Source organism: Molossus molossus, unplaced genomic scaffold, assembly GCF_014108415.1.
Source record: "Molossus molossus isolate mMolMol1 unplaced genomic scaffold, mMolMol1.p scaffold_m16_p_17, whole genome shotgun sequence".
NCBI classification, from domain to species: Eukaryota; Metazoa; Chordata; class Mammalia; order Chiroptera; family Molossidae; genus Molossus; species Molossus molossus.
The window spans coordinates 3,066,999-3,085,014 of record NW_023425352.1 but is presented as its reverse complement, the minus strand read 5'-3'; the positions used below and the strand labels follow the sequence as shown (position 1 = coordinate 3,085,014).

At 39.8% G+C, this 18,016-nt stretch overlaps 1 protein-coding gene across 5 annotated transcripts in view; it reads right to left on the bottom strand.

Moving 5' to 3' along the window:
• The window catches only part of ZRANB1 (zinc finger RANBP2-type containing 1), a 52,652-nt gene extending 38,211 nt beyond the window's left edge, over positions 1-14,441 (bottom strand). The window contains exons 1-3 of one of the 5 annotated variants that reach the window (XM_036265884.1): positions 13,304-13,398; positions 5,788-5,960; positions 3,402-4,252 (exon numbers count right to left, since the gene is read on the bottom strand). In XM_036265884.1, coding sequence (XP_036121777.1) covers positions 3,402-4,252; positions 5,788-5,828 — 892 coding nt within the window. In that variant the 5' untranslated portion in view covers positions 5,829-5,960; positions 13,304-13,398. Of the gene's footprint in view, positions 1-3,401; positions 4,253-5,787; positions 5,979-7,198; positions 7,222-13,303; positions 13,399-14,408 lie in introns of those variants that run through there. The other 4 variants (XM_036265885.1, XM_036265886.1, XM_036265887.1 and 1 more) reach the window with 4 other exon arrangements.
• Between the last annotated feature and the right edge of the window lie 3,575 nt (positions 14,442-18,016).

Below are 18,016 nucleotides of genomic sequence, written 5' to 3'. Positions count from 1 at the left end.
GAAACTTACACCAACCAGTCATGTAAGACTGTTGCTCAATACTGTTGAGGCTCTAGTTTACTTTTTGCCTTCTCATCAACTCGATCGTCCTCATTCCTGTTTTACCAGCTACAAAGCTGACCTGAGGTTGAGTTTTTATTTTTTTAATTTCATATTTCTTACATTTTATGCTTCCTGTAAGTTTTATAATAAGTATACATTTTATACTTAGTGTGCATACTTCGGAGATTTTTTTTTTGTATATGTGCTGCTGATGCGAGTGCTGAAATGATTTGTTTAAATGCGTAACATCAGCAAGCAATAATATAACATTCTAATGAAGTCTGCAGAACATAGGCAGAAAAGAAGTAAAGATTACTTTCAGTAAATGTGTACTTCTATTAATTAACCCAACAAAATATAACAAAGAAAAATTTTCTTTAGCACATTACAGAGATCAGGGCATGACTGACCATAATCTTCCGTACAACAGAGTCTGGAACCATATCATGGGTTGAAGAGTAAAAAATATTTGCTGACAGAAAAGAGAGAATCCACATTACCATGTATAATCAATCCTTGGCCCCTAAGAACCTAGAAACTCTGGAGTGAATGGGGATAGGAACTTAATGACAACGAAACTGTTTTCTAAATAAAACAAGACCAAATCCAATATTGGTCCTGCTGGTAGGAGTTTTTGTTCCACCTTTAACATCAACTCATAGCTCTTAGAACTTGAAGAGGTACAAGGATGGTTGTTCAAAAGAATACGTGGGAATAAGTAAAAGGTAGCAGCAATAGACAGCAGTCATATAGGCAAGAAATGATGGCCAGAAGGACAATGTAACACTGATTGGTCTAACTTGTGTTTCAAGGAGAGAAAACATTTCAAAGCAGGAGTTCTTATCCTGAGGTCCACTAACTTGAAAACAATGAACCTGATTCCTAAAGAATTCAATGACCCCAAAAGAGGTTAAGAATCCCTGCAATGTGGTTCATTTCCATCTATAAATGTACATGTACTATTAACACCACCTTGTAGTAAACATATGCAAAGTATACTACTGCTTACAAAAAATAATTTTAAAAGTGTTCCAAAAGGCATACAGCTAACTTAAAAGACAACAATGCCTAGATACAAAAGGTCACATCACGTAAGACTCCCTTTATATGGAAATATCCACAATAGGTACCATCCACAGAGAAAGAAAACAGACTGCTGGTTACCAGGGAGAGGGGTGGGAGCGGGGTGTGTGTGTGTGTGTGTGTGTGTGTGTGTGTGTGGTAACTGCTTAATGGGCAGAGGTTTCCTTTTGGGGTGTTGAAAGTATTTCGGAACCAGATAAAGGTGGTAGTTGTACAACACTGTGAATATACTAGATGCCACTGAGTTGTTCACTTTCAAAACAGTGAATTTTGTTATGTGAATTTGACCTCAATTAAAAAATAATAAATAAAACTCTTTTTTTTTTATCCTCACCCGAGGATATTTTTCCATTTTTCATACAGATAGAGCGGGAGGGAGAGAGAGAGAGAAACATCGATGTGAAGGGACACATCGAGTGGCTGCCACCCGCACGACCAACCAGGGCCGGGGACAAACTGCAACCGAGGTACGTGCCCTTAGCGGGAACCGAACCCGGGTCTCTCCAGACCGCAGGCCGACGCTCTAACCGCTGAGCCAAACTGGCCAGGGCTAAATAAAACTCTTTAGTATCTCCTTATAGAAAGAAAAAAGACAACCACAACCTAAGTGTTAACCTGATTTGGGGAGGAAAAAGGAAACATGGGGTGAAATGGAACAACCAGACAGAAGACGGCTTAGGGAGCTTTCATGCCCAGTACTCAGGACAGGAATCAAGTGGAGCTAAGTTACTAAGCGTCACTGTACTTGGTGTTCAGACAGCTCATCTACTGAGACATTCTTTTTGCCAGGGAAAAACTAAAATAAAAAACTTCATATTTTTTCTTAATGCCCTCTTAGGACTTGCAGGTTCATATAGTTATGTCTTCCATATCCTTGGGGCTACATTCAGGAGGATAAACAAAAGAAATTAATACTGGGAAAAATAGCCCTGGCCGGTTTGGCTCAGCGGTTAGAGCGTCCGCCTGCGGTCCGGAGAGACCCGGGTTCGGTTCCCGCTAAGGGCATGTACCTTGGTTGCAGTTTGTCCCCGGCCCTGGTTGGTCGTGCGGGTGGCAGCCACTCGATGTGTCCCTTTCACATCGATGTTTCCCTCTCTCTCTCTTCCTCTCTCTCCCTCCCACACTGTCTGTACAAAAAATGGAAAAATGTCCTCGGATGAGGATTAAAAAAAAAAAAAAAATACTGGGAAAAATACATACACAGCTAAGCCACGTTTAAAGCTTAACTATTGTTCCACAAGATATTTACCTTTAGTAGTAACTCAACATTTCCTTTACAAAACTGAACGTCAAAGTATGCACAAATAACTGAAATCAAATGCAAATAGCTAACCTATTCACACACACACACACAAAAAAATTACAGGCCCGCGCCAGGTGGCTCAGTTGGTTGGAGCCTCATCCCACACACCAAAAGGCAGTGGGTTCAATTCCTGGTCAGGAAACATGCCCGGGTTGTGAGTTCAATCCCCGGTCGGAGCCAACCAATCAACGTATGTTTCTCTCTCTCTCCCTCTCTCTCCAAATATCAAATACATATATATACACATCCCCTTGGGTAAGGATTAAAAAATAAAAATTAATTAATTTAAAAAAGAAAATATAGAAGAGTCAAATAACTGCTTTTGTGATTTACATCACAAATAATTAACTCACAAGATGTGTCTATGAACAAACAGCTCTGAGCCAGTTACTGGGACCAATATCCAGAACTCCTTTAGAAAAGCAATAAAACCACAAAACACGCAAATGGTAAGTGGACCTATGGAATCATAAGGTTTGCTAGTATTTACTACATGACATTCATGTTAAATTAACATCAGTATTCTCAAGGTCAGTATCATGTTTGTTCGACTTCTTGGAGTCATACAGTTCTGTGATATTTTTAACAGCTGACTAAAGTTTCTATCTATCATCACAAAATGCTCAAACTGTTTACAACTGTTCCTGAAGCAGCAGTTGGTTTTTCTCAGTCACATCTTGTTACAGTAAATCAAGTAGCAGTTTTAAACTCCAGGTATGGATTTTACTACTGATATGTAAAAAGCTTTATTTTAACGTAAAGGTCTTTCTCCCTAGTAATGGGAGAAATGCAATGAAATGCAGGCAAGTTAGGAGAAAGTTATAACAAGCTCACAAACCGATTCTCAAGCATGCATACTGAGAGTCTACTATCATGCTGAAAGAACTGGGTGCTAAGTATTATTGACCCTGCTTATATCTTTCATGTCATTTTCAGTATCTTCCCATCCATTCAATAAAATGCAGAAACTTACCAACACAAGCATTGAGGAAGAGCCAATCGGTCTTTTTCATCCTGTTTTTAATTTGCTTTAGTTTTTTAAAGTCCACTTCAAGCTCCTCCTTGCTGCCAACAGCACCAGCCAATTCAATCCTCTGAAAATCCATCTTCATCTCGGAGTCGCGTTTCGTAGTAGGCGGCGATCTTCTTTGGCTATTGCTACTGCTGCAGCTTCCCCTCCATCGGGCTCTGTCTTGCTCATTTATTATTGAAGAAGCCTCTTCAGTCTCGGCCAACTCTATTGCTTCAATATTATTAGGTCTGGGATGATCACAAACAACACATTTTTTAGCCTTGGCCCAGTTTTCATATGTGCAAACAGAACAAGTCCAATGCTGGGTCCTTGTGTTCAGTTTATTTCTGTCATTGTATTCCTCACAAGGATCAACAGAAAAAGCTACTGGTCTTGAGCCAGATCCTGAGGACTGAGGAGACTCTGTGGGACTCCTGGTCCTACGCTGGGATAAGCACTGGGTACATCTGATTGCTCTTGGCCAGTTCAAATATGTGCACATGTGGCAAGACCATTTATTTGCATTTTCCATGCTGTACGAAGACTTAACCCTCGGTCGTGCGCTAGAGTCTGGGCATATCAAAGGACTACTTCCTCCTTCGGTGCTGGAAGGATCCCAACCTCGACCAACATCACTTGAACCACTTTTAAATGGATCTTCTGTAATAATAGTTCCACTAGGTCTTTGGGCACGACACATAGTACACTTGATTGCAGACGGCCAGTTTTCATACGTACAATATTCACAAGCCCACTTAATTCCACGTTCTGACATCGTGCACTTCTTGAAGTGAGTTATGTCAAGCAGGAAGCTATAAATAATTAGGACATAGTTATTAAAGCAATAACTACATAATTCCACCTCTGAAAATATGCCCCCAAAATAAAAGGATGCTTCCACTTATGAAATATAAATTTTTCAAAAGACACAAGTAAGATTTCATATTGAACCATCCTCATTTTATATTTTGATTCCCATAGACTCCGAAGATAAACTCCTAAAAAAAAAATCTTAGATCTCTTGGGATTTAATGGAATTGTATTTCAGAATACAGGAGATAGCAGAACATAAAGAGGTCTGCTATAAGAGGGAAAGAGATTAAAATAGGGAAGCTGCTAATAAAAATGTCTCATTTCAGCCAGTCATCACCATCAATTTAGAAAAGCAACCAACAGTTAAGAGACTCAAAGGGATGGAAAAGAACACAAACCAAATCTCTTAAATACATAACCATTCTCAAATTATGAAAAGCATAGATTAGTTAGGATGCTATCTAGGTATAGCATCATAATGTTTGCTAAAGAATTCAGAAGATCAAAGTCAATTCTATCATTCTTGCTAAGGGAGAAAAGCAGCTTAAAAGTACTAATTATACAATGCTCTTAATAAGCACAGGTAAAAAAGAAAGATGTTGAGGAGTTAATCCTTACAATTAACAAAGTAACACTGAAATAGAGATAAAATTGCTTGATAGCCAATATATCCTCACAATCTAGTTCTGTCTGAAACACACAAAAAGTGCCAATCACCTATACTCGGGACAATGAAACTGATGGAATGTCACTGAGATAGCTGCTATCTCATCACTCCAATAAAATTGTGAATATTCATACTCAAAATATTCAATATTTAAAATATGCTTGAAATTCATATTAAAAAGTCATTCACTATCTAAAAGTTCCCTAGGATTCTACACTGGGCTTACTAACACTATACTATAGTGAAGACTTCATTATTTAATGACAACTAATTTATAAATGAAGCAACTTAGATGGCAAATTTAATAATGACTTTTATCCTCACCCGAGGACATTTTGCACTCATCTTCAGATAGAACAGGAGGGAGAAAGGGAGAGAGAGAGAGAAACATCGATGAGAGAGAGAGACATCGAGTGGTTGCCACCCACATGACCTTAACTGAGGCTGGGGACAAACTGCAACCAAAGTATTGTGCCCTCAGCAGAAACAGAACCCGGGACTCGGTCTGCGGGCTGTCTCTCCAACCTCTCAGCCAAACTGGCTAGGGCAACGATGACGTTTTTTAATGGTTTGAATTTAGGCAATGGCTACTAAGCTAGCCTTTCTGTTTTCTTAAATCCCTTCTCAACCAAATTACTATCGTTTCCACCTATTTTTAACCTGAAAAGTAAAAGAGATCCTAGACAGAGTAAGGAAGCTCTCCCTTTCTCAGGATTTTTCCTGAGCCTGAAAGCTCACTCTTTCACTTTATAAGCATGTGTGTCTCTTCTTGCCAAGTCCTCACTCCATTTGTAGTGTGAACTGTTAAGAGGACAAATTCACTATAAAAAAGGCTACTATTTAATAGCTAAAATAAAAACCACTTACTAAGATTTTAGTTTCCATGCTATGACCTCCACCTTGCACATGATCACAATAAAAGTATGGTTTATAAATCAGACCAAAGACAAGATTCAGTCTTCGTGCTGGCTCAGGTTCTGCCTTCCTCAGGAGATCCTGCAAAACGTGGTAAGTGGTCCTGACTGTGAAAACCTCTCTTCCTGTAAAGGAGACCAAAACTGAATTTCACTTGAAGCCTGCCACTTTATTCAAATATATTTTTAAAGGCTTTATTTTTCATCATTTCTCTATTTTAAACCTACTAATTTATTTTAATAATGAACTACATTTATAATTTTAATTTAACACAGTAGTGAAAGTAGCTGATTGGGCTGGTCGAATTAGACAATGAAAAACATTTTTCTATGAAACCTTCAACATATGTGCACTAAGAAGCACATTAAGTTAGTGCTAAGTCAATTCCTATCTGCACTGCATGTTATTACTCAAGGGGGAAAGCTGGTATAAACCAAGTTTAAAATACATATATATAGATAGATATCTATCTTATATTTACCTTTGAAGTCTTTTTTTTTTTTTCAGCAACTATATTTTTTCCTGACCCAGTTAATCTATATTTGCCTTTAGATATTTTTTCTTGTATTTATCTTGAGATACAGCAGGAGGGAAAGAGGGAGGAAGAAAGAGAGAAACATCAAAGCAAGAGAGACACACATCTAGTGGTCGCCACCCACACAACCCCAACTGGGGCTGAGGACAAACAGCAACCCAGGTACGCATCCTTAGCGGGAACCAAACCTGGCTCTCCGGTCGGTGGGTCAACGCTCTAACCGCTAAGCCAAACTGGCCAGGGCCTTTAGATTTTTAAATTTAGTTTGTACACACTGATTACATACAATGTGACAAGTGTGTTGAAGATCAGGGAACGATAATCATACAAGCATCCCTAGAAAGGACAATTGAGGTTTAATGGCAGTTTTCATATTCACTAGAGGTAGTTTCTCAGGAATAAAATAAAGTACTTGCTCATGCTATTGGAAATTAAAATGAGCAAGTGGAAACTTATCACAAGAACAAATGACATAATAAACATATCCAGGGCTACTATAAGTAATTTCAATATTTCACTTACAATATTCACATTAAAAAATTCATTTGTCGGCCTGCAGTCCGGAGAGACCTGGGTTCAGTTCCCGCTAAGGGCACATACCTCGGTTGCAGTTTGTCCCAGGCCCTGGTTGGTTGTACAGGTGGCAGCCACTCAATGTGTCCCTTTCACGTCGATGTTTCTCTCTCTCTCTCTTCCTCTCTCCCTCCCACTCTATCTGAACAAAAAATGGCAAAATGTCCTTAGGTGAGGATAAAAAAAAAAAAAATTCATGTGTGCTTGGATTACATCTTACTTTGACATGTTTGTAGGCTCAACTAAACAGCTTACCTTACACTACACTTAGCTATTCTTCATGGTACAAATGTGCCAGCATAACATATTTAAATGTCCAGGTCTGACAAAAACAAAAAAAAATGTGGCATGAAAAATAAAGAATCACTGTCACATATGCCTCATAAATGGTCTATCCCTTCCAAAAACCCAAATAACTAAGCAACACCAAAACCAACTTCAAGAGTTTTAAGATAAGGGCATTATATTAGATAATGATGTATACAGTACAGTATCCACTCTGTGGATAATTTAGACTTTGTAGGAATATTGCTTTTTGACAACAGAAAGCTAAAATTCACTGGAGAGGATTATCTGAGAGAGCCATTTATACCAGTGGTCATCAGTAAATGAAATGTTAAGAGTAGAGATAACAGCTCAACTATGTGATTTTGCATTATTGAGATGAAATTAACATTAGTAAGTACACGTTTTCTTCCAGATGATAAAGGTTCCTAAAAGGACATAAAAATCATTTTTTTAATCCTCATCCAAGAATATTTTTCCATTGATTTTTTTATCCTCACCCGAGGATAATTTTTGCATTTATCTTGAGGGAGAGAAGAGGGAGAGAGGGAGAGAAAGAGAGAAACATAGACGTGAGAGAGACACATCAAGTGATTGTCACCCACACGACCCAACCAGGGCTGGGGACAAACTGCAGCAGGAACCAGACCAGGGCCTCTCTGGTCCATGGCCTGACACTCTAACCGCTGAGCCAAATTGACCAGGGCTTTTCCAATGATTTTTAAAGAGTGGAAAGGAGGGAGAGAGGGAGGGAGAAACATCAATGTGAGAGAGACACACTTGATTGGTTGCCTCCCAAATGACCCAGGTATGTGCCCTTGACCAGGAATTGAACCCTTGACCCTTCTGTCCGCAGGCCAACGCTCTAACTGCCGAGACAAACCAGCCAGGGCCAAAAAATAACTTTTAATAGCAATCAGCTATTTGTATTACATACTGAAAAAAAAAGTTACCAAATACCCTTTAAGTTAGGCTATATAGTTATATGTCCTTTAAATTTAATTTACAAGTCGGATTTTGCATTAATTCAGATTTCCAATTCTATCTAATGAATCGTACTTCAATTAATTGGTACAATAAAGCAACAATAGAATCTGCATAATCTGGACCTTATATTTAAGGGGAACCAGACACAACTGCTACTCTTAAATATATATCCCTTGGTTCAAACGCAATACCAGTAGCTCCCATCCTGTGAAGCTAAGTCCATGGATCCATTTGTACACCCAGCTCTACCTGCAGACAGGCTGAACGACGTTCCCAAGGATATCAACCATCTCCCAGTATACTAAATTCCTAACTGCTTTTGATTACATCTTTCCCAGTTCAAATAGTAATAAAAGCACAAGTATTATGGGTATATAGATTAATGGCTGGGGAAAAGGGAGGGGCTAGTAATTGGACGTCTTTTATACTGTCATGCTTAATAATGAATTAATTTGACCTATTTGCGAAGCATTACTAAACATTGTAGAAGACATATCTATATTGAAGTTGTTCCTCAGAATTGTAGCTATACTACAAATTCCCCCAACCACCTACTAACACCCCATGAAAGAGAACTGGAGAAGTGAAATGACCCTCAAGTACAAACTCCTTAAAAAACAAACTGAGAGAAGCTCAGCTGCCAGTTTCAGATGACAAGTTACCCAAAGAAAGGACTAGCAGCAGTCCTTAAGGTTCTAAATTAGCTTTGTTAATATAAGTATATATTAAGTAACACAAATATTTATTACTATAATTGTTGAGGTATTAATTAATATAAATCTGTAGAGATTTACAAATGCTCAAAAAGCATCTTAGGGGAATAAAAATGAAGCTAAAAACTAAAAGGATATTCCAAACATGTTAAATTTTCGGGTTCTGTTAAAATGTTACAAGGTAATTAATTGTGAATTGTGACATTTATATAAAGTATGACTTAAGTGTTGAGCCAACAATTCCAGTAATTTCCTCTTTTCTCCTCAGTGTTTCTACATCACTGTCTTCCTCACAAGTCAACAAAAAATAACTGGTCTTGAGCAAGATTCTGAAGATTTGTGATATGGTGAACCTTCTATCTATAATCTGACCTCATTTCAGGGCTTATCACATCCTACATTAAACCTCTTATCTTCCTCTCACAACAAACTCCTATCCTGACTTCTCCAGTTTCCATTAAGGACAGACACCATCAATACCCCGCACTCAGCACAAACTCAAAATCATCCTGCATTCTGCCTTCTCCCGCAGGTTCTCTCCAGCGGTCTCTATCCTATCAGTTTTCTTCGCACTCCAGCTGCCATGAACCGTCTCGGGACAGGTCAGAACTCCTATAATAGCCTTCTAAGCTCCTTCGCTTTCCAAATCCATCCAGGTCATGTTATCAGAATAATTCTCCTAATAACAAGGCGCTCTTTCTGAAGCTCTTCAGCAACGGCATAAACTCTGAACTACACAGACACACACACACACACTCACGCCCAATCAGAACACTCATACCCCAGACTCAAGAAGGCACTACCTGAGAAAAACAAGTACAACTTCTGGTGAATCCCACCCATCCTGTAAGCCTCGGTCCAAGTCTCATCTCTCTCTTGAAACTTTTTTCAAGTCACTGGAAACCCAAGCAACCACACTTCTGTACTTCCTCAGAACAAGCTGAGTTTTGAACACTGTGTGTTTTCCCTGTATCATTCCCTCCCCTCAATTTTCAATCACGTAGCCAAGCTTTCAAACACTTTGGCTCAGCCCTGGCCGGTATGGCTCAGCTGGTTGGGCGTCATCCTGTGCACCAAAGGGTTTCAAGTTGATTCCTGGTCAGGGCACTTGCCCGGGGTTGCAGGCTCAATCCCGGGGGGTCGGGGGTGGGGTGTGTGTGTGCAAGAGGCAGCAGACTGATGTTTCACTCTCACTCAATGTTCCTCTCTAGTAATCAATAAAAATCTTTGCGGGGGGTGGGGGGGCTGGCTCAGCAGTTCAAGTAGCGTGGAATGTGAGCCAGCCCCATGTTTAGTAATCTCCACTGAAGACACCACATTGAGTACTTAAAGAACGAAGACTGAAGCTTTGGGCAATCTCAGGAAAACAAAACAAATTCTAGAGGATGAGGGGCTCTCCTATGGCAAGACCTCAGCAGAAAGTGCCTGCCACCAACTAGGTGCCCAGCCGCACTCACAACGTGGTTAACTATGTAAGTCCTGTAATGTCAAGAGTGCAAGTACAAAAGCTTTTACAATTGTCAAACCCTCTGAAAGTACTAACTCTGTGTGAAATTATGTGTATATAATCAAGAATGAGCCCAGCCGGTGGGGCTCAGTGGTTGAGCATCGACCCATGTACCAAGAGGTCCCCAGTTCAATGCCCAGTCAGGGCACATGCCCACCCAGGTTGTGGGCCAAATACCTAGTGGGGGGCACGCAGGAGGCGGCTGATCAATGTTCTCTTTCACAGATGTTGCTAGCTCTCTCCCTCTCTCAAATCAATAAAGAAAAAAAAATGAGATCTAAAAAACGTGATCTTCCTTCTATACAGAGGTCACTGTCACCTGTTAGTGTACCTAATGAGTGGATTTGAACTAAACAGATTTGCTAAGCCCCTTCCCAGGAATCTATGGACAAGTTACACAGACAATGTAAAGTTAGTTAAAACAACAAAGACCAAGGTCACTTGTCATGTGACCTTGAATAAAAATATAAAGAATATAAAGTTTACATTGTAATATGTCAACATTGTGGGCAACATTGTGGTTTTTAAAAAACTTTAATAAAAGTTACAATTCTAGCCCTGGCTGGTTTGGCTCAGCAGTTAGAGCGTCGGTCCAGAGAGACCAGGGTTCGGTTTCCGCTAAGGGCAAGTACATCGGTTGCAGTTTGTCCCCGGCCCTGGTCGGTCATGCGGGTGGCAGCCACTCGATGTGTCCCTTTCACATCGATGTTTCTCTCTCTCTCTCTCTCTCTCTCTCTGTTCCTCTCTCTCCCTCCCACTCTACCTAAACAAAAAATGGAAAAAGTGTCCTCGGGTGAGGATTAAAAAAAAAAAAGTTACAATTCTAATGGTTTGTCTTTTAAACCATGACACAATTAGCAATCCATTGATTGTAAGACCTACAGACACAAAATTAATTTAGTGTTGTGAAATGACAGGAAACAACATTCTAGTCATTTCAAAAGGAATCCTACATCTTTACATACTAGGGCTCTATCTGTAATTTTGCCCACTTCCTCTACATCAACTCCCTCAACTTCTTCAGTCCCCAGATAGTAAGTATAAAGGAAGGAGGAACACGTACGTACGTATGTACGTACATACATACACACATACACATCTCGAGCTCCTGTTGAACCTATTTTAGCATGGTTTCTTTACAGTTTCAGACACCACAGGTCACTCACACACCCCAAATTATAATCCCAAACAAAACTAATTTTATGTAACAATTTATAACAAGTTATCAAAGATAAAACTAGATAAAATATTGCCTTGTGCCCAGAGCACCTACAATCTAATTAGATGAATGACTACAGTTTTCTTTTTCGTTTTTAATCCTCACCTGAGGATATTTTACATTGATTTTCGGATAGAATGGGACAGAGGAAGAGAGGGAGAACAGGGGAAAGGGAGAGGGAGCGGGAGAGAGAGAGAGAGAAACATTGATGCGAGAGAGACATGTCAATTGGTTGTCTCCTGCACGACCCCAACTAGGGCTGGGGATCGAACTGCAACAGAGGTACATGTCTTTGACCAGAATCAAGGAATCAAACCCGAGACTCTTTGGTCCTTGGACCAAAGCTCTAATCGCTAAGTCAAACTGGCCAGGGCAACTATAGTTTTCTTAAATATAAATGGAATTGCAGTGATTATCTCCAAGACTATGTATCAACTCAGCATTTAAAAACTAATAAAACTGCCCGAGCTGGTTTGGCTCAGCGGTAGAGCATCAGCCCGAGAACCAACGAGGTTCAGGTCGATTCTGGCCACGGGCACCTACCTCAGTGGCAGTTCGTCCCCGGCTGCAGCTGACCCCCTGGTCAGGGCTGTACAGGAGGCCACCAGTCAGTGTGGCTCTGCAGTGTCGATGTTTCTCTCTCCCCCTCCCTCCCAGTCTATCTCAAGATAAACAGAAAAATATTCTCAGGTGAGGATTAAAAATAAATAGATAATAATAAAACTTTTGTAAGAACCATGAACATGCTACCTCACTCAGAATTTGATTTGTTTCATTATCCTACCCATTCTCTGTTCACATTGAACAGATTAGTCCCAATTAATAAAGTATTCTTAGAAACCAAGATTCATTACTGTACCTAGCCCAACTAAAAGCCATCTTTTTACCAAACACTATGGATGTTATCTGTGTGATACAGGATAGATAGAAACTTGTAACTTTTAGGTAACCAGTGAGTTCTGATACAAAAGAAAAGAAACTTAAAAAAATAAACTTGTTACCACGCATTTCACTCAAATTTTAGATTTTTAAAATTGCACAGATACCCGGCCGGTGTGGCTCAGTGGTTGAGCGTTTGACCCATGCACCAAGAGGTCGCCGGTTCCATTCCTGGTCAGGGTACATGCCCAGGTTGTGGGCCCGATCCCCAGTGGGGGGCATGCAGGAGGCGGCCAATCGATGTTCTCTCATCAATGTTTCTATCTCTCCCTCTCCCTTCCTCTCTCTCTAAAATCAATAAAGGAAAAAAAATCGCACAGATGTACTTCACAAAGTACATCTAGATTGCGAACTACTGCAAAACCTCTATTAAATTGAGCAAGTAAAGCAGGACATTAAAACAACATACTATATTTAGCATCTAAACTTGACCGAAAAAAGAAAACTTGAACTATTCACCACGGTTTTAGACTATACAATACCTTAAATATTTTTCATTTTGGAGGCAATCACTGAAAATATTAATAAAAGTCAGCCTGACTTCTCCGGACCGCAGGCCGACGCTCTAACCGCTGAGCCAAACCAGCCAGGGCAGCCTGACTTCTCTTAAACTAATTCACTAGCACAGATAACTGAAGAAATTACAGTATGTCAATTAAAATAAAAAGAGCCTTCCATTTTCATTCCATTTAAAAAAGGGAAAGACTCACCAAATGACACGTGTATGAATTACAGTACCTACAGACGGCCGTTTTCAAGGAAAGCAAAGAATGCATGACTGTGAGAGAGCAAGCAAATCATTTTCTCTTACAGCCTGAATTTTCTCATCTGTAAAAAAAAAAAAAAGGAATGCACCCTGGCCGAGTGGCTCTGTTGATTAGAGTGTTGTCCCACACACCAAAAGGTCTCAGGTTCAATTCCTAATCAGGGCACATACCTCGGTTGTGGGTTTGATCCCCATCAGGGCACATACAAGAGGCACATACAGATCGATCAATGTTTCTTTCTCTCTCTCTCTCACTTCCTCTCTAAAAATCAACAACAAAACTTTTTTAAAGTTGTTTTAAAATATATACTAATATTGAGTTAATAACCATTTAGTAGATCTAAGCAGTATCAAAAACCTATTTTTAAAGTAAAGCTACCCCTGAAACACCCATCAGAAAGAAATATATGTACCCTTATGTTCAGAGCAGCACTATTTATAATTGCTAAGATCTAGAAACAGGCCAAGTGTCCATCAATAGATGAGTGGATAAAAAGCTATGGTACATATACACAATGGATCTCTTATAATCTGAGATGACATGGAGGGACCTGGAGAATATTATGCTAAGTAACATAAGCCAAGCAGAGAAAGACAAATATCACATGATCTCACTTATTTGTGGAATATAATGAACAAAACAAACTGATGAACAGAATGGACCCAGAGACATGGATGTTTGTCAGTAGAGACTGACAAACCTTGGGGGGGGGGGGGGGAGTTAGACCACAGAACTTATATGCATGTATGTGATGTATGTGTAACCAATGGACATAGACAACTATGTTGGGGGTGGTGGGCAGAATTGGGACGAGGGTGTCAATGGGAGGAAAAAAAAAACCATTTGTAACAAAAATAAATTAATAAAAATAAAGCTACCATACATCTAAACACCATACAAGCTATGAGTTATTTGTGCCAAATAATAATAATAGTTCTAAAAACCAAATTTGATCGCCCTAGCGATCGCCCTAGGTTTGGTTTAGTGGTTGGAGCTTCGGACTTCGGAACAAAGAGCTACAGGTTCAATTCTTGCCAAGGGCATGTACCTTGGTTGCGGTTCAGTCCCAGCCCTGGCAGGGGTCATGCGGAAGGCAAGCAGTTGATATGTCCCTCTCACATCAGCGTTGGTAGTATAGTGGTGAGCATAGCTGCCTTCCCTCTCACATCAACGTTTCTCTCTCTCTCTCTGTATCTGAAGATAAATGGAAAAATATCCTTGGATGAGGATTAAAGAAATATATATTTATAAAAAACAATGACTATGATCAAGCTTCTAATCCTAACTACCAGCTTAGAGCACTGCAGGAGACAAAACACATGCAGAAAAGGCATTTGACAAAATTCAACACTGATTAAACTCTCAGCAAGCCCTGGCTGGTTTGGCTCAGCTGTTGGAGCATCGGCCTGCAGACCAAAGAGCCATGGGTTCGATTCTGGTCAAGGGCACATGCCTCAGTTGCAATTCAGTCCCTGGCCCTGGTCAGATTCATGCCAGAGGCAGCCAGTCAATGTGTCTCTCTAGCATCGATGTTTCTCTCTCTCCTTCACACTCTGTCTGAAGATGAATGGAAAAATATCCTCAGAAAAATAAATAAATAAATACATAAATACATAAATAAATAAAAGAATTTACAAATTAAAATGAAAACAACTTAAAAAAAACTCAGCAAACTAGAAATACAGGGAAACTTCCTCAACTTGTTAAAGAGCACACACACACACACACACACACACAGTACACCTAACATCATACTTAATGGTTACAAACTTTCCTTCTAAGAGCAAAGATGTCTCCTCTCACTATTCCTTTTCAACATCAAACTGGAAATTCTAGTTAATGCTATAAAACATTAGAGCGAATAGGTAATTACAGCCCGGCCAGTGTGGCTCAATGGTTGAATGTCGACCCAGCACCATGAGGTCACCAGTTTGATTCCCAGTCAGGGCACATGCCCAGGTTGTGGGTCAAATCCCCAGTGGGGACCATGCAGGAGGTGGCCAATCGATGTTCACTCTCATTGATGTTTCTACCTCTCTCTCCTTCTCCTTTCCTCTCTCTCTAAAATCAATACAAAAAAAAAGAAAATTTTTTTAAATAAATAGGCGAGTACATCAAGGTTAAAGAATACAAGGTTAATATACAAAAGTTAATTACCTTCCTAATACCAGCAACAGAATTTGAAATTAAAAATATATTACTATTTATATTAGTACCCCCCAAATTTTAAATATTTAGAACTAACTTGATAATATGTACAAAATATATTTAAGGAAAACTAGAAAACTCTAATAAAAAACATCAAAAAAACTATATAGAGAGATATTCCATGTTCATGGATAGGAAGACAATATTGTCAAAATCTCAGTTCTTCCCAAATTGATCAAGAATCCAATGCAATCTCAATCAAAATCCACAAATCATCAAACAAATTCTAAAGTCTGCATAGAGAAACATAAGACTCAGAATAGCCAACAGAGAGTAAGTACTGAAGAAAAAAACAGAGGACTGGCTTCCCTGACCTCAAGACTTAATATAAAGCTACAGTAATCAAGGCTGCGATAGCAGTAAAAGAACAAACAGGTCAATGGAATAGAACTGAGAGCCCAGAAATAGACATATATGTGTCAGTTGACTATACACATATTTAGTCAACTGATCTTTAAAAGCAGTAAAAGCAACACAATGGAGAAAAAATAGTCTTCTTGCAAAAATAATAATAATAATAATAATAATAATAATAATAATGGTGCTGAAGTGGACATCCACATGCAAAAAGAAAATGAGTCTAGACACAGACCTCATACCCTCACACAAATTAACCAAAACTCTAGCACAGGTCTAATGTAAAATGAAGAACTATAAAATTCCTAGAAAGAAAATCTAAATGACCAATGCCTTATTTTATTTTAAATATGTTTCTATTGATTTTTTTAGAGAGAAAGGAAGGGAGAGAGAGAGAAACATTGATGTGAGAGAGAAACACCAATCAGCTGCCTCCTGTACGCCCTCCCAACCCAGGATTGTACCTGCAACCCAGACAGGTGCCCTGACTGGGAATCAAACCAGGACCTCTCAGTACATGAGACTGCTCAATTCACTGAGCCAAACTGGCCAGGCAACCCATGTTTTTTTAAATAAAACAACAAAGGCACAACCATGAAAGAAATAATTGATTAGCTGGACTGATTAAAATTAAAAATTGTGCCCTGGCCAGTTTGGCTCAGCAGTTAGAGCGTCAGCCTGTGGTCCAGAGAGACCCGGGTTCGGTTCCTACTAAGGGCGCATACCTCAGCTGCAGTTTGTTCCCGGCCCTGATTGGTCGTGCAGGTGGCAGCCACTCCATGTGTCCCTTTCACGTCGATGTTTCTCTCTCTTTCTCTCTCTTCCACTCTATCTGAACCAAAAAAGTCCTCGGATAAGGATAAAAAAAAAATTAAAAATTGCTCTGCAACCCAGCTGGTGTGGCTCAGTGGTTGAGCACTGACCCATGCACCAAGAGGTTACCAGTTTGATTCCCTATTAGGGCACATGCCGAGGTTGTGGGTCTGATCCCCAATGAGGGGCATGCAGGAGGCGGCCAATTAATGTTCTCTCTCATCAATGTTTCTATCTCTCTCCCTCTCCCTTTCTCTCTCTCTAAAAATTAATAAAGAAAAAAACTTTTTCCTAAGTAACAGTTAAGAATTTTAAATCACTGAATAAGATAAAACTCCACATCTACACACATGTGAATAAACACACAAACAGAAAGAGAAAACTTTTCTTTACAGCAGAAATCCATCTAATAAATGGGGAAAAAAAGAATAAGTGGATTAGAAAATCACCATTTGTCAATCTTCACAACAGATTCAGAAACAAATCTCCGCTGGATGTTAAAACCAGTGGGCAAAAGTTAGAATATTAACAGAACACTTAAATAGCCTCCAAGTGTCCCTCCTCAACAACAAATGGTAATGATACAAGATCTAGTAGACATCTTAACCAAACAATCCAAGTTAACCACACCAGTAATCACACCTTGATATGTTGTACTAAGAACACATCACTTCTGTGTATTCTTGCCCAAAAGTGCATACTGTAACTCTAATCATGAGAAAACATCACACATACTATATTACGAGACTTTCTACAAAATAATTAGTCCTATATTCTTCAAAAACATCATGAAAAAGAAAGACTTTATACTGTTCCAATTAAAAGAGCTAATAAAAACATGGTAACAGCCCTGGCCGGTTTGGCTCAGCCGTAGAGCGTCAGCCTGAGGACCAAAGAGTCATGGGTTCGATTCCAGCCAAGGGCCCGTACCTTGTACCTCGGTTGCGGTTCAGTCCCCAGCCCTGGTCTAGGTCTTGCAGAAAGCAATCGGGGGGGGGGGGGGTGCGTGCATGTGTGTCCCTCCCTCCCACTCAATCTGAAAATAAAGGAAAAAAATATCCTCGGGTGAGGAAAAAAAAAAAAAAACATTAAGGGGCCCAACCAGAGGGACTCAGATGGCTGAGCGCTGTCCTGTGCACGGAAAGATTGCCAGTTCAATTCCTAGCCAGGGCACATACCTGGGTTGCAGGTTCAGTCCCCAGTCGGGACACTGACAGAAGGCAACAGATCAATGTTTCTGTCTCACATCAATGCCCTCCACACACACCCATACCCACA